This window comes from Perissodus microlepis, chromosome 18 (assembly GCF_051167445.1).
Source record: "Perissodus microlepis isolate ML-2025 ecotype Zambia chromosome 18, ASM5116744v1, whole genome shotgun sequence".
In the NCBI taxonomy this organism is placed as follows: domain Eukaryota; kingdom Metazoa; phylum Chordata; class Actinopteri; order Cichliformes; family Cichlidae; genus Perissodus; species Perissodus microlepis.
In genome coordinates this window covers 21409865-21435346 of record NC_140478.1, presented here as the reverse complement: position 1 = coordinate 21435346, position 25482 = coordinate 21409865, and the positions used below count along the sequence as shown (strand labels likewise).

General features: G+C 39.5%; 2 protein-coding genes across 4 annotated transcripts; one reads left to right on the top strand and one right to left on the bottom strand.

Annotated features, from left to right (window-relative positions):
- Positions 1-703: 703 nt before the first annotated feature.
- On the bottom strand, positions 704-24958 carry tcea1 (transcription elongation factor A (SII), 1). 3 transcript variants are annotated; one of them, XM_084911513.1, is made up of 10 exons: positions 24912-24958; positions 6441-6503; positions 6248-6353; positions 4029-4131; positions 3535-3683; positions 3374-3430; positions 2614-2768; positions 2311-2457; positions 2070-2141; positions 704-1107 (listed from the first exon to the last, which is right to left on the bottom strand). In XM_084911513.1, exons 1-10 carry the CDS (start codon positions 24918-24920, stop codon positions 1099-1101), a joined length of 870 nt encoding a protein of 289 aa, XP_084767639.1. In that variant the 5' UTR covers positions 24921-24958; the 3' UTR covers positions 704-1098. The 3 variants fall into 3 exon arrangements, with proteins under 3 accessions (XP_084767639.1, XP_084767638.1, XP_084767640.1); XM_084911512.1 differs by lacking the exon at positions 24912-24958 and adding an exon at positions 9158-9394 and having other exon boundaries at positions 3535-3680; XM_084911514.1 differs by lacking the exon at positions 24912-24958 and adding an exon at positions 9158-9374.
- LOC146367814 (uncharacterized) lies at positions 12403-23454 on the top strand. Its single transcript, XM_084911510.1, has 4 exons — positions 12403-12485; positions 13414-14097; positions 16116-16275; positions 16667-23454. Exons 2-4 carry the CDS (start codon positions 13429-13431, stop codon positions 22504-22506), a joined length of 6669 nt encoding a protein of 2222 aa, XP_084767636.1. The 5' UTR covers positions 12403-12485; positions 13414-13428; the 3' UTR covers positions 22507-23454.
- Positions 24959-25482: the final 524 nt, after the last annotated feature.

Sequence of the window (25482 nt, the reverse complement as noted above, 5' to 3'; positions counted from 1 at the left end):
CAGGTACAAACGTGCAACACTTTGTTAAACCCATTTAATTAAATAAATAAGATAAATTCTACTTAACTCACACATTGACAGTTTGATTTAAAATTCACTGTCTAAAATTTTATGGACCTAATTGTAACTATATAGGAATATTTTGCTGTGTCTGAATTTTATACAGGGAGCTTCTTTCATAAAAATGGTCATCGAATTCACAATAAAAAAAACAAAGGTTCAATTAAAAAATAAATAAGAACGTGAGATAAAACATATAAAGAAGTGTAATGTCTACCACCAGGCCTTCCTCAGTTTTAGCCCTTTTCAATGAATAAAAAAATCTTAATCTTTTATTACTGTTCACTTTATGTGGTGGTGAAGCAGCAGAACAGCCCATCAACATAAAGTGGTTGCACCTGGCTATTTCAAAAAAATAAAAAATCCTGGAGGAAGCCGAAAACAATTGGTACATCTTCCCTTCTCCAGCCAACGATATTATCCTGTCCCTGGATGGATTAATATGCATACATCAGCATTCGCTTTGATGTGATGAATATTCCATCAATTACAAATGTATACTCTGTAACACACACATACACACACGCACACACACAGAAGATGTTTGTTCTCTCAGATCTGACCTGCTTAGTATAATTTTAAAGATTTAAATAACCAGAAGAGACTGAAAACCCATCATAAAAGACAGCTAATGAAAAGCAGCTCTTTTTAATCAAATGGATTACACTTTATTGGGAAATTAAATAAAACAATGCAATGTTGTGAGGGGGAAGCAAAACAACATTGTCCAAAGTGTTAAAACTACATATAAAAAATGCAGATAAAAGAGCATGATAAGATCCATCGCATATATCTGACGGTGAGAAACAACTAATAACGCTAGTAAAATAATTTTTAGGGGAAGGAGTTGAGGGAACCAACAATGAGCTCAATCTATTAACAAGATATTTACTTAAACAATAACCGCAGTGGCATCTTTGTATGGCATGTTGTGTACCATGTACCACAGAATAGAAAGCTCCAATCTGTTGCAGATAGACAGAATCTGGTCCAGGAATTTTGCTACTTGTAGGAGTGCCGTGGATGATGCCCGCAGATTCAGCAGAACTAGGACAAAAAATATATATATTATAATAAAAATGATCAAATAAAAAAAAGAAAAAAATCATGGGATAGGATTTTTTGTTTTTGCAACACTGATCTTCAAGTTACAACCAAGTAGGTAGAAGGCAGAGTCATGAGTCTTCTTCTTGGCCATGGCATTTGTTTATTTAAAAAATAAATGAAAAAATAAATAAATAAATGAATAGAGCAGAGGGCATCATACGCATACCTTTAGAGCAACAAATTGCAATAAAAGCAACAACAGCTTCACACACCAGATATGTGTGCACTGTGTATTTAGTCACTATCACACATTCAATTAACGTACACATCGAGCAAGTGCGGTCTTTGCAGACCCCGCAGTCATGGAAAATCTACTCCCATGGATGGTCGGCTGAGAGTCTGACCTCTACAAACAGGCCCTTTTAGATTTTAATCAACATGAGCCTGAATGTGGCATCAGTTAGCCGTTTTTCTAAAGGTACCTCACAAACAGATAAATGGTTTCTTTAATCATTTTGAACTGGCTAACATAAAATATCTTTCATCTCCTTTCTTTTAAAGGAAAAATATCAATATAATTTGAGACCAAGAACTTGGGACAACTTAATTACTAGTATACCCCAAACCTGTATTACATTAATAACATACACAGGACTGAGGGTTAAAAGTGTAAATTTGAAAATAAATGTTTTTGCTAATTTAACACCAAAAGACAGCTACTCTGTTTCCGTGACCCAAAAGATGGAACAAAACAAACAAAATATTGACATCAGCATTACGCATCTGCCAAACTGTATCTTTAACCATTTGACTGGTTCCACAACTGGTACATCTCTGCTGTAAACGAGCTTAGTGCACTATCTAAACTTCTATCGCTGAAGTTTAAGTCTGATGGATGATGGAAGTCTACAGGCTAATGCATTCCAAGACTGACTCAACAAAACCAGCATTAGGGCACATACCTTCCATCTATTTCCACATTCATTGCAGAAGACAAACGTGGTCATTGGCTCATCAGCACTGCGAGTTTGAACCTGGGAAAGAAAACGGAAAAAGAAAGTCACTTAAAATCATAGACTACTAAATCAGCGTATGCTCTATCATTACCAATATACATGGCTTTATCAGATTTCACATTGTCTGAACAAATTAAATAACTACAACCTCCACAAAGACCTCTACAGGCAGCCTGCATATCCATACCTGTGTGTAGGTGCAGCTCTTTCCCTTGCATTTGCCGCAGGTGAACAGATCAGTCTGAGTGCCCCCAGTGGTGGCCATCTGGTGGTCCCTGACAGCCTCTTTGGTCAAATTCTTCCTCATTTCCTTCAGCTCATCACTGGCCATTTCCTACAGCGGGGGAAAAAATAAGAAAGAAAGAAAAAGTGCCAATAAGTGTTTAAGTAAACTAAATCTGCTATCGCGAGAGAGCGAAATATATAATTAATGACAATTATTAAGGGCACTGTTTGTCTCTTGAGATTGTGCCATCAACAGCTCACACACCTCTGCGGTCATCTTAGCCATCCGCTCAGGGGTTACGCTCCCGCACAGCACGGTCCTCCTTAAATTCGGGTTCTTCATATCCTTCAGATTTGAGATTCGGCTCCTCACGCGGTTCTTATATTTCATGTCTGTGTTCTTAAACTCTTGGAAGATGCGTAATTGCAGGTCAAAGAAATCAACTTCACCAATGAATTTATATAATAATAACAAAAAGAAATCCCCGGCCTTTCAGGTGGCTTAGTGCTGATGCTTCTAGTCGATTATTAGAGTGGTTAATGTAGTCATTTATCAAGCATGCCCACCGTTCTTTGTTTTAGGTTCTCCAATGTCTCTTTATTTGTGTAACACGCTATAATTAAAGGGTGCTAGTGTTCAGACAAAACAAGTGATTCAAAAGATGAAAGGCACAATGTGCTCATTTATATCACCAGCACCAAAATACACAACAGACACTGAGAAGACAGTAGCTATATCCAGAACATCATGAAATAACAAAACTCTGCCTCTAAAGAGTTCAATCAGAGGGCAGGGATAGCTCAGTAGGTAGCGTGCTCACCCCATAATCGGAAGGTCGGGGGCTCAAATCCACTGAACAGCTACCCTGAGGTACCCCTGAGCAAGGTACTGTCCCTACACAGTGTTCCCCGGACGCCTGATTAGTGGCTGCCCACTGCTTCACTGAGTGAATGGGTCAAATGCAGAGAGAGTAATTTCCCCACGGGGATCAATAAAGTACACATTATTATAATGTAAAGGATATATTCTTCAATCTGTGCTCCAAGTTCGTCACAATCAGCACCAATAGCGATATAATCATCTGTAAAGGAAAAAGTATCAGGCAGTGGACAAAAACAAAGAGTAAGCAAACACAATTACAGATAAGTGCTTTGGAAAGTTTGTCATATTAACGTTTCAGATTACCTCCAGTCTGCAGAGCGCTTGCTAGCATCTCTCTGCACTTAAGCCTGATGGAGTCAGAGGTACTCGGGGCACGAGGAAAGGTGTTGATTAATGTGTTGGGAGCAACTTCACTGGGTTCACTTTTGCTGCTGGAATTGCTGCTGGAGCTGCTATAGGAGCAATAAGAAGTGTCATAATCAGTTCTGAAGCAAAACACACTTTTTTTGCAGAAGATATAGTAGGTGCTTTCAACTGCTAACTTGTTTCCCAAGGACTCATCACAGTGGATGGATCTGCATGTCTGATGTGATGCTGACTTTACACCAGATGCCCTTCCTGAGGCAACTCTCCCATTTATCCAGGCTCAAGGCTTGAACTATGAGTACACTAGCTTAGCTGAAGCTTGGTTTATATCTTCTCCAACTCCTAAATATGAAAGATGTATTCCAGGTGTACACTAAAATGGAGAGCGTTGCTAAAAGCGTGCATGAGAAAAAAAAAGTTTTCCTTATTACCTTTCTTCTTTTGCCTCTGGGCTTCCTTGTGAAGGAGAGACGACAGGCGTTGATTGTTCTTTCCTCTTCTCCTCTGAAGCTTTATCTCCAGCTCCTGGCTCATCTGGAGAATGAGTGAGAAGAATTAAGAAGGCATCAGAATCAAGGAAGTGAGAGGTGAAGGGAAGGCCATTCCAGAAGCTTAATGTTAGCCTGCTTTATCCATCCCAAAACCAGTTGTTATGTGTTTTTGGGTTCACTGTCCTGATGGAACACCCAACTGTGTCCAAGTTTCAACCATAAAGTTGTTGATTTGGGGTAAAGTTGCAAATTTTGGAGGCAGTTCTGCTTCATAATTATGCCATCAACTTTGTGCAACGTACCAGTAGCACTGACAGCTACTGTAGCATTATGCCCCAGAGCATAATGCCACCACCACGATGTTGCTTGACAGTGTTCTTAGGCTTAAAAGCCTCACCTTTACTCCTCCATTCATACCTCATCATTGTTGACAAGGCATTTGGTTTGTCAATGTGGGCAGCTGCAAATTTAACTTGAGCTCGTGTTGTTTCGAGTTCGGAGCAGTTGCTTCTTTCTTTGTTCTCACCTTCTCAGTGGACTGAAAAGGTGAGAACTTCTTTAAAACTTGCTTCACTGTGGAGTGAACACACTGGTGTTTCCAGCAGTTTCCAAGGCAGGCTTGAGGCTTGGTGGTTCTTATTTGAACTGATAATTTTAGAACCTGTTGTTGTTTAGAGGAGACCTTCCCAGCTTGAATAAATCTACAAATCTCCTTCTTAGATCTTCACTGAATTCCTTGGAGTTTGTTTTGAGTATTGCAGAGTCTGATGAGTCCTGTAAAACAAATCCTTTTTATGCTGGCAAAGACACACTACCAGTTGTAGTTATGAGCGTGCAATCAATCATGATCACTATAGGCCTTGTCAAATTAAAAAGACATTGCAGAAGCTTCAGCATGTTTTAAAAGATTTGAGTGTATGTATATATTTGAGGCTGTATTTGACCCAATGTGTTTTTACCCTATGTGGGTGAAAGAAAATCCAAAATAAATTCAAACTTTTACACCCAATTTTTTTGTTTGTTTGTTTGTTTTTGATTTTTCTCATTAAAAAAAGAAATACGAAAAAGAAAAGTTCAAAGAAATTACTAAGAGCCCAAAATTACCATCACATTCATGCCCTTGACCACAAATGCAGCCAGCCATAAAACATAAGGAGCCTTTCACATCGGACGCAGCATGGGCTGCAATTACCGCTAACTAGAGCAAAGAATCCAAAATTTGTGTGGTTGTGTCGTGTGGTTGAACTGGCGCAGCAGTAGGCTTCGTTTCTACTGGTCGTTCGCACAACCAACAGAAACATCACAGCGCGCTGCAGATGAAGATGACCATGGCATGCGCAAGTACTGGCGCGCCTTGATTTTCGCAGCCGGAAACCGTTATTGCGCGGCGCACACAATAGAAATGAATGGGTTTCAGAGCACTACACTGTGCATCCAATGGGAAAGGGTCTTAAGGTGAGCAAGGGCAAAGGTATGCAATAAGGATGGAGGAATCAAGCCAGATTAAACAAAATTAATATTACGTTGTAATTTCCCTTAAAGCGTAAACACAAGGCTGGGAAATGAGTGGCCTATGTATCAATAATCATTATGACATTCTAAACGGATAATAAACAAACAACAGTGAAACTCAAAGAGAAATCCAGATTTATGTATAGATCCAATTATAATAGAAAAGAAGCATTCAATCCCCTGCGGTATTGATTTCACTTTACAAACCACAAACTCTTTAGGCATTTAGAAAAAGAATAAGTATTATGTCTATTTTACACCTCAATAAAAACATCTCTTCTCTCTAATCTTCTCTGGCTGATGCTTGTCTTTACTCAAATCTTCACTCAAACTGCTGGCTGCTGTTCATTTGTTTGTGCTGCTGAACAGCTCACTTACTCACAACTCCGTGGGTTGAGAATTGGTGTCAGCAATTTATAAAAAGAACAAGAGGACATTTTTGACAGCTGGTGTACCCGGCAGAGTGCAATGTGTTACAGTAAAAAAAGGGGGGAAAAAAATTCAAAATTGGCTCGATTTCATGAAGATCGATAGGCGTTGATACAAGCATGCCTAACAGCTTTAGACATGCAAAAGATATCTCCAAGTACATTATAGAAGCAATTTTGCACAGCCTGAAGTAAACATAAGACAAAAATAATAATTACCCAAAAGCTTCTTCCATGACTTGATCAAGGATTTTGCAAGAGATGTAACCTCCTCATCTGTGCTTTGTTTACGGATGGCATTAACGGACATCCCGATTCTGGTAGACTGTGGAAAAGACATGGTGTCAGAGCATCTGGGTTTCGGCGCTGCCTGTGTCCAGGACAGAGCCAGAGAACATATGAGCAATGATACCTGCAGCAGCTCCAGAGTCATGGGGATACTGCGCAGCTCCTTCAAGAGATCCAAAGCTCCAGCCTGCAGAATAAAGTGGAGGGATGATCATTTAGACCATAACACACTTTTTTTTTGCACTAAACTGATTACTCAGCTCTATCATCAACATGAGTAAGACCAGAGCTGTGTTTAGCCACAAGAAAACATAGTAAAACAAAAAAGGAAAATGTGGTGCTTCGAACATCCTGCTATGTTATGGAAGCTTGTGCTAATGGCAGCTCATTCAACACTCTGCACTGTCTCAGTAATATGGCAGGATCTATACACATGTTACCGCTGATACATTTGCACATCTCGCACAAACACCAAGAGCAAAAATTTGTTAACACCTTTTGGCCACTTTTAAATAAAAGACTAGTTAAAAGACAAATGTTGTTCAAACTGGCAGCTTCTTTGGATTCAATCTACTCCAGATTATATGTAATTTAGGAATCCTTAGATATGGAAGCTGAGCAGCAACAGTCTGAACAACTGATACTGGCCTTTCAGCCTTGTCTGCTTTTAGAAAGTAAGATGACACATCCAGGTGATTGTGACCAGTGTTTATCTTTTGGGTCACATCATCGGAGGTCCAGGTCTGCCAAGTAAAGCCACTGTGCCCCATTGGCTAAATTATTCTGATACCATTTAAAATGTAAGTTACATTAATGAAAAACATATCCACCTATATGACTAACTGCAGTGCAAAGTTAATTATTCAGTTAACATTATTTTGGTGTTTCTGCAGCGATTGTGGTAACTGGTTTGACTGAGGAAGACACTGAGCAGATTGGCCTGTGCAGGTCAGACTTTGGGCACTACCCCTCATGTCTCTTTGAAATTAAATGTGTTAAATGTGGTAGGCAGGAGACAGGGCAGGACATCTGCTAAATGAAGACTGTAGCTGGATCTCCAGCTCTGCTAGAGTAATCTCATTGAAGCATGTGCAACAGATTGCCTTTATTATTATTACTAATAATAGTAATAATAATAGTAACACCAGAGGAACACTGTCCATTTACCATTTAAACAAACAAAAGCAAAGTGAAAGGGGGGGTGGTGGTGGTCATATTTTGGATTTAAGCCTGAAGTACTTATATTAAGCAGATAGAAAAATGTACAATTGGTTTGTTAGTCAACTGGGAAAAAACAGAATAATAATAATAATAATAATAATCTTAATGGAAATCTATTTTCTTTGCATAACAAATGAGATATGTTATTGTTAAATAGTGGAAAAACTAATTTTATGGTATTTTACTAAAACAGAAACCAAAAATATGTAGAACATGCGTGTATCCAGAAAACAGTAAGGTTATGAACGGGGTAAGCTTTTACAAAAGTTTGGAGGTTTCACACTCTAAATTTTAGGAGTCATAATGACAAATTGTTATTAACAAAATCCTGTAATTGTGTTGGGTTATTTGTCAAAGACATTTTAATTTTATTTGATGTTATCCTACTTATTTTGAGAAATTACAGACTTTACAAAAGAAAGTGATACAAGCTACAAATTGGTCCAAGCTCAAAACCTTTTTCATGGGTATAAACTTCTGAAGTTTACTGAATCTCACATTTTTCCAAATTCTCGTTTAACATCAAATGTAGTATTTAAATTCACTGACAGACTATATGAGCTTATCCCAATATACACTTCCTTTCGCACACACAACACACAAGAAAAACAGCTCTTGAGGAGAAACTCTGTATAGTAGGCATTTTTAATAATAGACCACCCCTCTAAATTTTAATTAAGCACAAGAAAAATCATACTATTTTCATGTGCCGTTGGATTAGTGTAATTATACTTCAGGATAGGGTAATTTTAAGATATTTTCAGTGATCGTGTACGCTGGGCATCGTACATGTATTCTGTCTATATTATCTGACGTTTAGGCTCCTATTTATAAGCTCTGTGCGGAGTACCATTTCACAATTGTTTTGAAACTATGAAGCTAACTCTTTCCTTACACTATGATGGTAATCGCTTACAATCTCCCGACTTTCATTTTTTGGGGGACTCCAGATTGTATGTTGGACTGTTACAGTATTTTGATTACATTATCTTTTACATTTTAAGGTTCCGTTTATTAATCGAGGAAATAATCAGCAGATTAACGGATAATCATTAGCTGCAGCTTTGTTTATGTTTATGCAATGATGCTTGGACTACAGGAGCGGCAGCTTGGTAGCTAACAGTTAGCCAATTAGCTACTAAGAACCTCCCCCAAACAAACCCCAAATTGAAACCTAACCCGAAGGATAACAGAACAATATCACTCTAATTTGTTTAACGATTTGATATTCAGTCATTAAATTAGCTAAAAGTGACCAGATCTAGAATTGTATTATTGCCTTGCGAGGCCATAAAGCTGACAGCGGTTAGTAGGATGCTACGTGGCTAAGTCCTAGCAACATAGAAACCTCCCATTCACATAAACAGACTCGCAAGGGAGCTAATTAGCGGCTAACCCATTAGTCATAACAACAGGTAGGTTAGCTTTGGAGCTAATTGCTGAGGGCAAGGACCGGAAAACCATCGTCAGCGGAACAACACAACAGTGCAGAATTTTTGTTGACAACTTTGGGGTTATTTAGCACACGTTGATTCCGATCCTGACTGGATTTTCCAGTTAGCGCTCATGTTAGCTACACCATCAGTCAGATCGGCATTCATTCCCTCACACACATCTTACCCCGTTTTTCTTCTGCGCCATTTTATCGATCTTCTTCGCAATTCTGATGACCTCCTCTTCTTCCTTTTTGCCCATGGTGACCGAGCTGGTAAAGTCCAAATGAATTAGAACCAAGCCAGAAACTAAATTTGCCACAAAGACCACGCCACTGAACAGAAAGCAGCGGCAGTGACAGCTAGTCGGCGGACCGGGACCGCACACCGACCGCAGCAGACCTGACTAGTAGATGCACGATGAGCTCAAGGGAACTCAATCGAGATGCAACCTTCTGGAAGCCTGATATCCCAGAACAGCTATCACCTAGACAATTTAATCAAAGAAGAGACTTTCCGAATACCGAGATAAAACTATATTTCATAACATCTGACAATTTTATCTTCGTACAAAGCCTGGATCTTTTTTTAATCAGCATGGCGACCTGTCGTTAGATAGCGCCAAAGTGCCACCCGGATCTAGGTTCACAATCGGAGACAATCCAACTTGACCAACAGCCTAAACACTCGGCTTTATGTTTTCACAAAAACAGTCACTCACACAACAGGTTACTGTCCAGAACTTACACAATTCACAAGTTGTAATCGCTTTGTATTTTCTAGTTAGTTCTAGTTTTGTTTTTTGTTTGTTTTCTGTTTGTTTCGATGTATTGTTTTTGAGGCAGTTCACTTCATTCAGTTTCCAGAGCAGGTTTGCTCGTTTCAGTTTAGTTTTTATTGTGTAAAAATGTTTATAGTTTTAGTTCAGTTTAAATTAGTTTCAGGGTTAGTTTTAGTCCATCAATACGTCACTAGGCAAGATGTGGTAACATTTTTTTTAACCAAACTAACAAATACTAAAACTTCTTATATTTCTCTATATTATTATTATTGTTATTATTAATATTATTATTAGCTAGTTTTCCAAATTTACAAACTAATTTCAATTAGTTTTAAGTGTTTTCAATTTTCCATTCTTTTTTATTTTAGTTAGTTAAATTGTTTTTTCAATAATAATAATAATAATAATAATAATAATAATAATAATAAGTAACTGACATATATATTACTGTATATTACTGGCATCAGAAACTCAGTACAAGCTAAAAAACTAAAGTTACACAAGACAGCTGCCATTGTGCAGGAGGCAAGGTACACCCTGGACATGTTGCTAATCTATTGCAGAGCTATTGTGGAACCCGCCTAGGCTATATTTTTAACTGGACTTCATATTTTTGAGTTTCATTGCCCTGCTTTACCAGTGTGTAAGTTTACTGACTCATTGCATGTGTTCATATTTGGTCAACAAAGCTCATTCTAATAGATCAGAAAAGAAAGTTGGCATCTGACCTTTTGGATATAAAATGTAATGATGTTATCCTATTAGACATATGTGTGAAACCAGATGAATTTGGCATAAAAAAAAAAGCAGACAAAAAAACCTGAAAGATCCAGCTTGTTCATCCTTAAGTGCAAGTATGTGTTTGTACAGATTCCTTCAAGGGATAGGATACAAGATGAGGAATATTTTATTTAAAAGTTAGGAAAGGACTGAAATAAATAATTTACAGTAGAATGTGACAGATAGACAGGCACCCTGACATTATGAAGACCTTTGGCCACATCTATCACCACTGCAGAGGTATAAAAAATGTCACAGTTTGCTGGACTAAGTGGACATGCAGAGTGGTGGTGTCATGGCTTCATTGTAAGCTGGGGTTTGGGAGTTTAAGTTCATGTGAAAACACAGATGCTGCCATCTTGTCAAGCGGTTAAAATATACAATATCTATTAGATTTGCCCCAAGCAGTGGTGAATAATGTATTACTGAGTGTAATTAAAAGCCCATGAAAGAGCCCCTGTTTTTCTGAAAGAATTATTAGATGGACTTGGGCTTTTGAAGAAGGCACGACTGTTGTTTAGTTTAAACTTGTAACCTTTGAGGACCACAATCCAGGCCACGGTGATGGCAGACTGTTGATCTTACACAGTGACACGACTGACTTGCTAATTTGGATCTTTGTAATCCAAAGAGACCAGCATGTGACATTACCACCTAATGACTGAAGGTTAGGCAAACACTGCAAACACTCTGAATAATTTAACAGAGAAAGTGCAATACCCTGGTAGCTACAGTACATACAATGTAGAGTATATTTCAAAAAGAGGTTAAATGCTAAAGTTAGTGCTAAAAGCCATGTAGTTTGCAAGAGAAATGAGGTAAGGAAAAATATACTTATTTACATTTATTAACACAAAACATGTAATGGATTAATCCTGGCGACTTACACATGTCCTTTCTTCACCACCACTGTCTCCATCTTCTAGGATGGTACACATTAGCAGGAGAAATGAATGCCTTTTATTCAGTCGGGGCCAGTTGGGAACTGTAGTACAGTGACACAGCTCTCGACTCCTGATGCATGTGCTCGAACATTAGCTACTCTCCCAACGGCCAAAATTCAAAATCCACAACACGCATTTGGATGAATTGCCCCATCCAAGTGTAGATACAATGCTACAGATTTCCCCACTTTCTTGTTTATTTACTAAAGCCCTGCTACACAAACTGCATGAACTCTAAATACTGATGCATCATGTGTCCTGATGGTGGATTTTCAATACCTGCTGTGAGGTAAAAGTGCTCTCTAAAGACTTTATTCTACCTCACGCCGTCAGCAGTGCGCAAAATCTTTAACCTAATCCCTATTAGGCGAAGACCTCTCAAATCTGATTAGACAGACTGCTTGCAAATTAGAAATAGTCCAAGCCACCTGTGGTATCTGTTGGAAGAGGCAAACACTCACTAATATCATTTAAACTGGAAAGCAGGTATACTTTCATTTCACCACCATCTTCTTCATTTATTTCTTATTCTGGTACTTACTAGACCCTTCTCTGAGTCACCTAATATTTATTACTTTGTCTTTAAGTGCAAATAAGGAAAAGGAGAGATGAGGTATTTATGGCCAATAAGCCGGTAAATATGGCCAATAAGATCATTTCTGTATTGTAAATGGAGATTTCCTACTGGAAATAATACAAAATAAGCTATTCGAAAAATATATACATGTATATCCTACACTTTCTCTAATACAATAACATAATCATTTATTTACTTCCTTACAAATAAAAGCATTCTTTTCTAGTCCTCTGTGGTACGTATTTTCACTTTTTTGCTGCCTTATGTGCTGATTAAGTGTGAGCAAAGATTAGGCAAATTGGCCATGATGTTGCACGTCCTAAAATAGCCCTCGGACGCTGCTGAGAGGCTTTGACCAGCGCTCAGAGGAGCAACAGATACACGCTTTCTGTTGTTTTAGCTGTTATTATTAGGGTAAAATGGGAACTAACCGGTAAGATTTTGTTTGTTTCATCTATCGGCATGTTTGCTTATCCAGTCAGTCATTTTAATGTGTTTCAAGTTGTCTGATCTAGTGTATGGGTGGGGTGTGAAGGGCCTGTGTTTACGTTCACTTTGACTTGCTGATCACAATGTTGTTTGTTTACTGTTTATAAGTTATAAGTTACAAGACATTATTCATCATCATTTCTATGCGATCTTTACTGTACACTAATATATGTATCTTCTATTGATGAGAACAACAAAGGCTCTGAAGTACAAATGGTGCTCTTTCAATGTGTCTTTTTTTAAATTTTAGATAGTGTTTATATTGACTTATAATATACAAATGTTTATATTGTATTATCATATTAATATAATCTAAATAAAGTTGCCAGCTTATTGGGTACACTTAGCTAAATGTAATTCAGTCTAACTGTCCTGTATTAAATCCTGCATTTGTGAAGTTTTAGGATGTAGTTTATGACACTGAACTCTGTTGCAGTATAACCAGAGGTGTTTCTATTACTTTGTTCTCCTTACATTAAAGTTGAAATGCTTTCTCTGTAATGGATTACAGAATTTGCTCAGGAAAAATGATTATATTCTGCAGCCCTCTTTATGTACATTTGCAGTCAGTTTAGTTTCACTCATGACAACGTAAATGCATCCTAAAACCTACACACTGAGAAAATTCTAAAGAAAATGGTTTGTGGTAGTTTGATATTCATTTATTTTATTTTTTCATTATCTTTTCACAAAAACAGCTAATCTCCTTTGCACTAAGCCAAAAGTGCAATTTCCCTATTATTATTGTATTATTTCTCTTATTGTCTATATTATAAGCAACTTTTATATATCTTGGTTTAATCAAATTAGAGAAAAAAAAGGATAAAAGCGACTTTCACTACACTGAAATGGCCTCTCTGTTCTCTTTTCAGTTCCCTCCAGACAGTATGAGCACTACACCTATCCAGGAACCCCCTACCCAGGGACTGTCCTCTGGGAGTGGGCAGACCTTACCCTCCCGACCCCTGCAGCTCTCCTCTGACCCTTCAGCTTCTAAAAGAGTATGTTTCTACAAAAGCGGTGACTATCAGTTTGGAGGGCATCGAATGGTCATCAATACCCGCACCTTTAAGACCTTTGATGCTCTACTGGATGTTCTTTCCAAGAAAGTGCCTCTGGCATTTGGAGTGAGGACTATCACCACACCCCGGGGGACTCACCTTGTTAAGGCATTAGATGACTTACATGATGGAGGTGCTTATGTGTGCTCTGACCAGAAACGTGTGAAGCCAATAAACCTGGATGAAGTGAACCGGCGGCAGGTACCTTGGAATACTACCAGACCGCTCAGTGCAGGGCGACGACGGCAGCGTCAAGGACTCAGATTTGGTCAGTTTGGCAGCAAGAATGAAACCATCAGGCCAGCAAAGGTCACTGAAAGGGTGGCAGTACGGACACCAAAGAGGCTTATGGTCATCAAGAACAGGGATCCAAGTGTTAAACGCACAATTGTTTTGCAGAGAAGAACAGCTCCAACATTTGATGCATTGCTGGATTACCTATCGCAGATCCTGCAGTTCCCAGTGCTGAAACTCTACTCTACAGATGGCAGAAGAGTAAGTTCTTGGTAAACTGAAAATAGGAATCATCACTAGTCCTGTGAAATGGGTAAAATTTCCAAAATAAATCTTTATGTCATCAGTGTTACATGTTACATGTTGCTGTTTGTCCACGTTTTCAGTCTTTATCCTTTACAAACCAGATGTTTTTGCTAGTTTCTGAACAAAAAGGATGGAGGGATTTAAATCTCTGAAATACTGGATCACTCGTGAGTTTTACAGAGCACAGTTCATTCTACTGGAGCCACAGAGGTGTCTCCCTCCACCCACACCTTCCTCACCCACATTGTTAGATCAGGAGCTCAGCGAGGAAAAAATCTGTCTAAAGGTGTGTGTTTGGATAGAAACAGATCCAGCTATGCACCTACCAGTATTGTTCTCAGATAGATACCGACAAATGCAGGGTGTTTTTCTTTTAAGTAAATGTAGCGCAGTTACATTTCGTTTTAATCTTACTCTGCAATCAGTGAAAATAAATTTGTGCAATTGCCTCAGGATTGTAGGTGATTTCTAAAAGAAAGTTTTACGAGAAGAGAAAGGAGATAGAATTTGATGGTTCGAATATTTAACTATAACAGCCAAAAATAACACAAGCACATAGGCTTAGAACTTGGAAATGCATTTTTCATTGTCTATGTGGGTTTAAAAGGAGCAATATTTTTGTGAATTTTAAATTGGCTCCCTGCTGTGTGAGACCTGTGTTTTCCACTTACTATACTTTCTAAGTATAGCAGTAAGTATATTACTTTCTTTCCAAAGACACCTCAATCTATATTAAGCAAAGGTGTGTCTGCCTGGCACAAAACAAGGATGGAAAAAAAAAGCTACAGACAGACAGATATAAACAAATCTACACAGTGGTTATCCACATTTTTTCAGTCTAATTACATGTTTAAGGTTGACTTTTTACTCTTGTGTTTGACGAAGCAACTTGGGCTTCTGCCAGACTTTTAAACCACGACACAAGGTCAGGCGATCAGCTGATCAGTGGAGTCTTCTCAGTTGTCACGCAATCGTAGATACTCAAACATCCGATTATTCCATTGACATTTAACGGACCAAATTAATTCTCTCAGTACCTTTGAGATGATGAGAATAAAGTCTTTTAGTTTAAATGTTTTGTTTTGTTTTTTTAATTAAAGGATTATTTGCCAAGAAATATTTAAATTGAGTTACTCAGGTTTTGAAAATGAAAAATATACACACCACTGTGTGTCATTAGGGATTATTTTGATGTATCTGTTACAAATCCTGATTCATTTTGATGGTAAGAAAAAAAGAGTGAAAATTTTAGGCTTTTATTTTTAATGATCTTCGAGATATTTGTGTTCAAACATCGCCTCCGATGGCATGAAAATAGGTTGATGGTTCGCTTTAAAAAAATTATATTTAACCTCCTAAGACCCGAACTTTTCCACGGCATGCATTTTAATTTCTCTTTGATATTTGGGCATATTGGGACCCGATGAATGTAAAAACAAAGAATTACCAGATTTTTTTTAAACGTGATTTGTGTTTCTAAGAAAAATGAGAGCCACATATGAGGATATTCGTTTAAAATTTCAATAGAACAGTAGCAGTATAATGTCCTCGTAAGTGGATATCAGGCCCTTGTAGAGCAAAATTGAGTATTTTGGTCTAAATAACCCAAAATGTGATGTCCATATATGTGGATGTCAGGTCCTAGGAGGCTAAAGCTAAAATTTTACAGGACTCGTTCTATATGTTTAACCTTTGTACCATAAAATGTGTGTAAAATATGCAAATCTGAGACGATCAAACAGAAGACCAGTGTTGATTTGAGATGGAATGACGCAAAAATAAAATAATCTAATTTTCGGCAGTTTTTAAGGGATATAAAATACAGACTAAAATTGTGTTATTCAAAGAAAAAGCTCAGAAGTGCATAATTTAGAATAGCCACATATAGAGTAAGTGATGCATTCATAATGCTTTAGATGAAGAAAATCTGTGGTTTCCCATGATGAATGTCAATCTCATTTCTCCTCTTTTAGGTTGATGGTCTTGCTGCTCTTATCTTGTGCTCTGGAGTTGTTGTGGCAGCGGGCAACGAGCCTTTCAGATTAGCAAACTATAGTTTTCACAGAACAGGCCAGATGGCACAGGCCATGTTCGTGGAAACTGCTGAACCATCAATGTTACAACCTAGATCACGTAAGTGTTAGTTTACGCCACGGGGAAAAGAAAATATGTTATGTTTTGTTATTCTATTCAGTTACTCTCATACCTCTCTCATGTCTGTACGCAAATTTGAATCTATAAAATCTTTTCCTTGAAGTGTCAAATCTCTTAAAAAAGCACAGAGTAATCTCACGTTGTATCTTATTTACTTCCATACCAAAACAATGGTATAAAATAAAAATGGTATTTTTTTTTGTCCGAATTCATTTTCAAAAGAAAGATATGAGAGTGAAGCAAATAAGCATGCTTATTATAATTTCTGCTATTCTATTCTTTGAAGCACTACTGCAAAATCTTTACGTAACCCAAGATCTTTTTTCTTTCTTTTTTGTCCCATCTCTTCTCCAAACACCTCTGAAAGCAGAGAAGAAAAAGTCTTTCTCGAGCGGACGAGGATCGAGGAACTTCTCCGTGTCATCAGAGCGATATATTGTGAACCAGATAAACAAGTCTCAAAATGGCCACCTGCATCCCCACAATGGACTATTTGAAGCAGAAGCCAATCAGCATCACACATCTATGGAGATGTCCGGAACTGGCAGGGAAGATAACGTGCGTCAAACCAGCATCGTACCTCACGATGATGACATTGAAAAGTCTTTCCGCGTGAATCAAGATGGCAGCATGACGGTGGAGATGAAAGTTCATCTGACGATTAAGGAGGAGGAGATGCTCCACTGGACAACCACACTCAGCCGCACCAGCCTTAGCAAGAGGGCAGCTTGTGCCTCAATTTCGGAGTCAGGCAACCGCTCCCCTGACTCGAACAATGTCATTCCCAAAGACTCCTCTAGTATCAGCGAGGAAGAAACGAAAGAGGAGAACTTTCCCTCCGCAGCTGGAAAAGGCATCGGCTTTAATGATGAGCCAACATGTGAAGGATACACTTCAACAGCTACGAGAAAAGCGAAAAAAAGTGTCAAACGCACTCCCACACCCGGTCCTCGACATGTTAATAAAAAGGCGTCTATTGAGAGTGTGAAGAGGGTCACAGAGTCAGGGGTGCAAGAGAGCATGCTGGGACATTATTCCTATGTGGAAAGGACAGCCGATAGCGAAACAACGGAGGGATACTGCCTTGTCAAACACAGCAGCAGCAGCAGCAATAGACCCATCCCAAAACCTCGCAAAACAGCATCCGCAGGAATGAGCAACAAATCCACCCCCTCCTCCATCAGGTCATCAGGAGTTGCTGAGGTCCTTCAGATACAGAATAATGGGATGGAGTTTAGAGAGACTGTGATGCATATTTATGAGACCCAAGGCTGCTATGACAACTATTTCGCGAATCAGGAATATAGTGTTGATGGCGTTCCTTTACATGGCTCCCCTCCGGCACCACAAAGTAAACAGTCGACTGACTCAGGGCCTCATTCATCGAGTAATGATTGTGATATAGATTGTAGCTGGCAGCCACCCACTGCTGACTCACTGCAAAGGCAGAAAGAGGAGATGCTATCACTGTCATCAGAGCCAGTATCTCTGACACATGAGAATACAAACAATCTGTCTTCACCGAGTGAAAACGAAACCCAGAGAAACCTTCAAATTCTAGAGAGAGTAAAACTAGAAAACACTCCAAAAAGTACGACGAAGAAAAAGATGACTACGTCTGCCAGGAGTCAGAAGAGTTCAACTTCAACAAGTAACACGGATAAAAAACCGAAGGAAAGCCTAATCAGCCCCTCAAAAGATAGCAAGCATTCATCTGCTGACAAGATAAGCAGTAAGGCCAGTGTGGGAAAAAGGACGGTGAATTCTTCTGAAAGTGCTAAAAGTGGTCAAAAGAGTAAAGAAGCAGAAAAGAAAGCAGAAAACCTCCAATCTAAGAAATCCAATAAAGGTGAAAGAACACCAACAAAGAGCTCAGCCTCATTAGTTAGAACAGCACCACAGAGACAAAACACAAGCAAAGCAGCCGCTAGCGATATTGGCCACAATGTAAATACTCCAACTGGAAGGCCTCAAATGAAAAAGAACATGTCAGACATTTTGCAACCCAACAAATCTCTTACTAAAAAGACAACTAGCAAGCCAAAATCCATGCCTGAAAGCGGAATATCACCAACAAAACCGCTTGTTTCGATGCCTTCTCTCGATCCTTCGCCCTCCGAGATCCACCAATATGTTGAGAACTGGTTGGAGAAAGTCACCCCAGACCAAGTGCCATATCCAGAGGAGGTGATCACAGAGGAAACACAACCTCGAACAAAGGTTATATTTCAGATAGGCGGAGATTCTGAATCAGATGAAAAGAATGAATGCCATACTAATTTTGATGAAAATAGCCCATCCTCCAATGATGTTATAAAGGGATCATCATCTTGTCTATCAGTTCCTCTTAGCCACCAAGAACTAACAACAGTACAAGGTTTAAGTGTTTCTATGCCAAATGTCAGAGCTGACCTTGAACATCAGGAGAACAGACTGAGGCCACACAAATCTGCAGAGGCCATCTGTCCAGCTGGCGATGAAACATCTTCATCATCTAACTTTTTGAGTCCCAAAGCAAAGATAAAGCCTGCCCTGCAACAACTCTGTTCATCCATTCAGTGCATCAGAAGAGCCTCTGACACCAACGTGGCATCCAACCTTGAAAAATCAAACAGCCTTCCCGATTTCCCGACACAAGTAGCCTCAGTGTTTGGCTCGTCGTGTAAAGCCTTTCTGTCATTCTTGTCAGTGATGACTCTGAGAGATCACCTCATAGACTCCACACCACGAGAGGATAAAATATCAAGAACCAAGTCAGAGGCGATGCTAATGATGGAGTCCCTGCAGAAGATTTCGGCCATCGAGGACGAGGAAGAGCAGAGAGCAAGTCTGACTGATTTGCAAAGCAGAGCATCTTCTCGTTTAAGACAGAGCTGGAAGGATTTCCAGATTCTGAGGGAAAGGCTTGAAAGTGAACCCCTTTCTCCCAAAGTGTCAGAAACTGAGTTTGCGCTAGATGTCGTCTCTGAAGGCGGCGATGCATTTGAGGAACAGCATTCGGGCATTGATGAGCTGATGGAGGAGCTGAGCATGCCGCAAGACCTCAGGGAACAGATCGCTTCGACAATCAGAACTTTTTACCCTGTGGAAGAGAGCCAGTGTGTAGAGACTGATCGAAACCAGTCAGACTCAGAGGAAGATTTAGAGCAATTTGTTCAGGACTGTAACGATGAAACAAAACAATCACTTGAGTCTGATAATCGATGTGTAACTGAAGACACTCCTGATGCAGTTTATACCCAACAGGGACAAATAATAAGCAAGTCAGAGCAGCCTAGTGAAACCCAAGAATCACAGACAGAAAAAGAAGACAAAGAAAATGAGACAAAAGAAGAAGAAAGTGGCAAAGAGGAACAATTAGAGGAGGAAAAAGAGGTAAAGATGAGGAAAGATGAAGATACAAAAGAGACAGAAGCTGATTGTTACACGACTGAAAAGGAAGATTGGGAAAGAGAGGAAGAGGAAGAAGAGGAGCAAGAAGCAAAATCAGGGGAAGTAAGTAGTGAAGAATCTATTGATAAAGAAGAGGGAGGGGCATATGAAGAGGAGGAGACAAAAGAAGAAGAAAGTAGAAAAGAGGAACAACTAGAGGAGAAAAGGGAGGTGAAGATTAAGGGCGGTGGAGATACAGAAGATGAAAGTGAAGGGACTGAAAAGGAAGATGGAGAAAGGGAGGAAGACAGAGAAGAAGAGCCAGAGCAATCAGAATCAGACGAAGAGAGTGGAGAGGGGTCTGTTGATAAGGAAGAAGCAGGGGTGGATGAAGAAGAGCAAGGGACAGATGAAGAGGAAACAACAGAAGAAGTAGATGAGGGGAACCAGCAATATAGAGATAGAACAGACACAGAGGCTGATAGTGAAGGGACTGAAAAAGAAAATAGGGGAAGAGGGGAAGATGGAGAAGAAAAGCCAGAGCAATCAGAATCAGAGGAAATGAGTGATGAGCAATCTCTTGACAAGAAAGGAGCAGGGACAGATGAAGAGGAGGAAGAGATGACACTGGATGAAAGAGAGCTGGGGGATGAATTAGGAGAAGGAGAGGAAGAAGAGGCTGATGAGACAGATGAAAATTTTATGAATGAGGACCCAACTCAGTATAGTGCTGAAGAAACAGATGACAGAGAGGGTGCTGGGGAGACAGAGGAGAAAGAGAAGATAAATGAGAAGGTTTACGAGGAAGGTGAGGAAAAAAGCAGTGATGGAGGGGAAAATGAGGAGAGGCATAAGGAGGAGAAAGAAGATGAAGGTGACAATGTGGAAGACACAAATAAAGGGGGTGGAGTAGAAAATGTAACTGTAGAATTAGAACAGGAGGAGGAAGAAAATGAAGAGTTACATCTTGTTACAGGTGATGTAGAGCAGGAACTACTGGAAGGTACTGAGGTATCTGACGATGAGGAAAAGAAAATTGGGGATGGTATTGAGGCAGATGAGGAAGAGGAGGTGGAAGCAGAAATAAATGCAGTTACTGCAACAGATGCAGAGGAAAGTGTTAGTGAAAATGCAGATGATGACAAGGAAATGGAAGAATTTAATGAAGATAGAAATGAGCTAGAAGTTGAGGATGAAAAGGAAACACAGCAAATAGAAGAGGTTAGTGAGGGAAACAATGAAGAGGAGGAGGAGGAGGTAGAAGAAGAGAGAGAACAAGATGAAGAACATGAGGAGGAAGGTAGTGGAGATTCTGTGGTTAAAAATACAGAGGAAGAGAGAGCAAGGACAACAACAGATGAGGAAGAGGTAGACGAAGGAAGGGACACGGACACAGAAGATGAAAAGTATGATGAGGCTGAAGACAGGAGGAGAGAGCCGGAGCAAACAGAAAGTAGTCAGGAGGAAGAATCAGCAGAAGAGAGAGAATGTGGAGAAGAGTTAGAGAGGGATGAAAATCTGACAGCAGGTCAAACTGGAGATGAAGAGGAGAGGGAGGATGATGAAGAGAAGGAGCAACAAGAGAAATTAGACCAGGAAAAAAAACAAGGCACTGAATCCCCAAGCAAATACTCCTCTGAAGGTCAGTGTGCTGATGACAAAGGTAACGGAACAGACACGGTTACTGAAACAGATGAAGGAGGAGAGATGCTTACAGAAAGAAGTGGCAGTTTATCCAATCCAGGGGAAATATCCCAGGAATTACTCGACTTTGTGAACTATGCCCTCCAGTCTTCTTCGCTTGTATTCATATATGACAAGGATGGGAACATTAGGATAGAGCCTGATAATGCTCAGGTTGTAAAAACCAAGCAAAGTGTTCTTCTGAAAAGCAGAAAAGACAGTTCATACGGCTTAAAATGCCTGCCAAGCCCGAGCACCTCTGATTTATCTGAATACAGACCAGAAACATCAGAGAGCGGCAGCTATAGATCTCAGGAGTCTGTAGATATTATGTCAGAGAGTGGAGGAGAGGCTTCAGAGAAACCTTCTCCAGTCTATACACATTCAGCTGTCCAAGCTGAGAGGACAAATCTGGAACTAGCTAGCTCAAAGTTATCTGTTGCAAGTAACTCAGGAACCTTTCCTAGTTCCAGTGACTCAGGTACTAAAGCCTCAAGGGAGGATCTTTCTTACTTCAGTGCAGCAAGCTCATTAAAAGCAGATCGTGAAGCCACCACACAGGCTGCACAGTGCATTTCTTTTGTCTCACAAAACTCAGCGGATGGGGTTTTGATTGATCAAGGCAGATGGCTCCTAAAGGAGAACCATCTCATAAGAAAATCTCCTCCAGTCTCGTTGGGAATGTACAGCAATTTGGACAGCACATCCGTAGACACAGGTGAGGAGAACACTAGCGACGATTCCCCGCCCCATTTCAAAACTCAGCACAGTCCCCTTGCAGCCATATCCTCATCAGAACTCGAGGAGATGGCGAAGCCTCCGACTCCAAAGTGCATCTACTACAACCTGCCACATGGTAGCGACTCGGACCCCTTTTTAGATGCTTCAAGTATTAAAAGCAGTGCTCGAGGCAGGGGTGTCCGGGTGTCACCTACTATTGACACATCAAAAACCTGGGCAAATAAAAATGGCAGTCAGTCTTCCTTTGCGTCAGTGGAGTTCAGAATCCCAGACAGAAAAGTTCATCCCGAGGGCGAATCAGCGGTTGTGACACAGCCAAGTAGGACATCTGGTGGCGTAAGCCATGTACTACAAGCACAAGACTCAATGGACAATCTGCATTTGAGATGTGGCCAATACTGCCCCATACTATGATATTTAACAGAATCAGCTGCTAGTATCGACTGTGTTTGTTGTTTAATGTCATGCAACTTGAAAAATTTGTTGTTTTATCTGTAAATAATTATGAACCATGAGAGTTGTGCCTCTTATTTGCATTTGAATACAGAAAAAAGTCGAAATTTACGATATTTTTTGGTGCTGAATATCAGGTAGTGTTTGATAGGATAGAAGAATGTAAACAAATAAGACCTATTTTTCTTCTCCCTCAAATCTCTTGAACATCATACGGGAAATAAAAAAAAAAAGGTCATCTGTAATAGAAAGCAGATTTCATTGCTTGTATTATTTTACTGCTGGTTTGGGTTTGTCCAGAACATTTATTTCTAATAGCTGTTTCATCTTTTTAGATTAAAGAACTGATTTACTTGCAAAAAATCTATAAGTTATAGGTTTCTTACCCAGGCTCATTTAATCAGCAGGATATGTGCTACTTTATGAGACAGTGAATTGAACTACTGTAGTACTGGCTTTTTACTTTAGGGTTTGGTTGAGCCCAAAAATAGAGTACAAAGGAGTGAAACTGATTGGGTGAACACAAAACTGATACTGTTGCTTTGGTTCTGTAATAATTGAATGCTTTCTTATTTTATCAACATATCAGGATGTGTTAAAGTGGTCATCAGGATAACCAATGATAGAAAAGTGAACATTTTCATTTCTGAGTTTTAACTTTTTTTTATGTGCCTTCTTTTAACACCCACACTTTGGGTGTGAGTTGAAATGTTGTATGTACAGTCAATATTTAACTTACATTGCTATCTCTATTAAAGGTGTACCTGTGTTTAAAGCCTGTGTTTACATGTTCACACGTCCACAGTGGAGAAGTTTTGGAAACAGAAGAGATTATTTTTGGTGGTTTTATTAGCCTGTCTACCACTCTATCCATCGCCTAATCAATCACCCAGTCAGTCAATCAATCATCACATCAGTGAGTCAGTCTGTGAGTTTGTCAGCTTGATTTTTAAAAAGATTTAGGTGACAAACGCCTGTGGGATGTTATTCTCTCAAATAGAAAATTGACTAATGTAGCCCAGTTATAAGTAGGGGTTAAAAAAGGCAGCTCAAAAAATATACACTCATCCCTGTCTCCTCAAAATACTTTCAGGGTTGAGTTATAAAATAGTGAAAATAATCCTATTTGTGTTGAGTGCCTAGAAGCATCTCTGGACTCTGGTGATATTTGACTTTGGTTACAACTAAGTGAAACGTGAATTTTGAACGAGCCGTAGGCTTACATTACTCCGTTTATCCTCTAAACTATTAAAAGATGTACTTCAATAGACTGATTTTGGATACAAAATTGTTATCTACTGGTTGTTGTTTTAAGTCTGTGTTTTAGTCCGTGTACACTATTTGAGTCTCACTCATCCTCGGGCAGGTGAAGGTGCAGAGGAGAGTGCGAGTCATCTGCAGCTGTCACTCGGTGTCAGCAATGGCCCCCTGATGCAGTCAGGCATATGCAAGTGACACTTGATGTGATCGTCACTGACAGGCTAGCTTGTAATATGCGTGACCAGAGGGATCTTATCCTTGAAACAAGTCTGACCAGACGACTGCAGGTGGTAATTTGAACAGGGATAATTCATTTCGACATTTACATGCTAAATATTTGACAGGCTACACATGATGATTTTATGCTAATGTGAAGGGAGAATGCTGGGAAATCCTATTAGTGTGTGTGGGTGTTTCCGCTCCCTGTCCCTGTCCCTGACCCTTCCCTGCAATCACACACACATGGACACGCACATACACACACACACACAAGCACAGAGTGAGACAAAGAAATACAGAGACAAAGAGAATGGGGGAGAGAGGTCTTTACAAAGTGACCATTCTGGATACTTTCCAAGGGTTTTGTCAGTCACTATGGAGATTTGGAAAATAGCCCTTGCACTTTAATTCCTCTGTTGTTACCATGGTTCAAAGGTATCCAGTGGAAGCGAAATGAGCACACATGCCTGCTCTATGTGTTTTGCTTACCATTGACAGAAAAGATCCAGTAAGCTTAAAAACAGCAGTAAAACAGGCAGTATCGCTAAAACTAATAATGTCCAGTACTGTGCAAAAGTCTTATTTTTTTTATATGTTGCTTCTAATGGAGCCAGACTTTCTTTTAACTTTTAAAGTGTTCTTGGTGAATAGTTCTACAGGCATTGTGAAGGTCTTTCAAAGTTCTTGAGCCTGACCGTTTTCAGAGGACTTTTGGTTTTGTTTGTTTGGTTGTTAAGTCACTTAGGACTAAACTATAAATAACTCAAGCATAAAAAAAAAGACCCTAAACTGGAGAAGTGACAGACAAAAAAATCTACACCAGATAAACAGTATCTGCTAAGTTATGTCCTTAAGAAGTAACTGAAAATTCCAGAACCTGACCTCACCTGATCCATCTACTGTTCGCCGAAGCCTCATCAGAAATGGACTCAGTGGAAAGGTGGATATCAGGAATCCATTCTGAAGGAAGGGAAACAGGGAGAAAAGGCTGAGGTATGCCTAAATACACAAGAACTGCTATGAAAATCAGTATCAGGTCTGATGGAGTACTGGATATAAATTGGAAATGTCAACATTGAAGCAGCGTGGGATCATCTTGACAGAGAACGGAACAAACAGCAGTCAACATCCAAAGAAAAGGTTTGAATGTAATTTAAAAAGCCTGGAGAAATATTCCTGAAGACTACTTAAAGACAAGACACACATATAAATGTCCTCGTTTAGGTGGTGTTTGATGTGATTTTTTAACTCTCTAAGAATTAGCATTGACCACATGAATCCAGTTTTAAACAGGCTCTACTTTCCCCCACTGATGATAACCTGACTCTCACACTGACTTGACAAAAGCCCACAGAAGGCCCTGCCGTGGATTTACAGCCTTTCTTTCTCACATTAAGATTTATGACTGTCTGCTCTCTGTGCATTAACTCATGTGCAGCAAATACTTTGTGCTCAGAT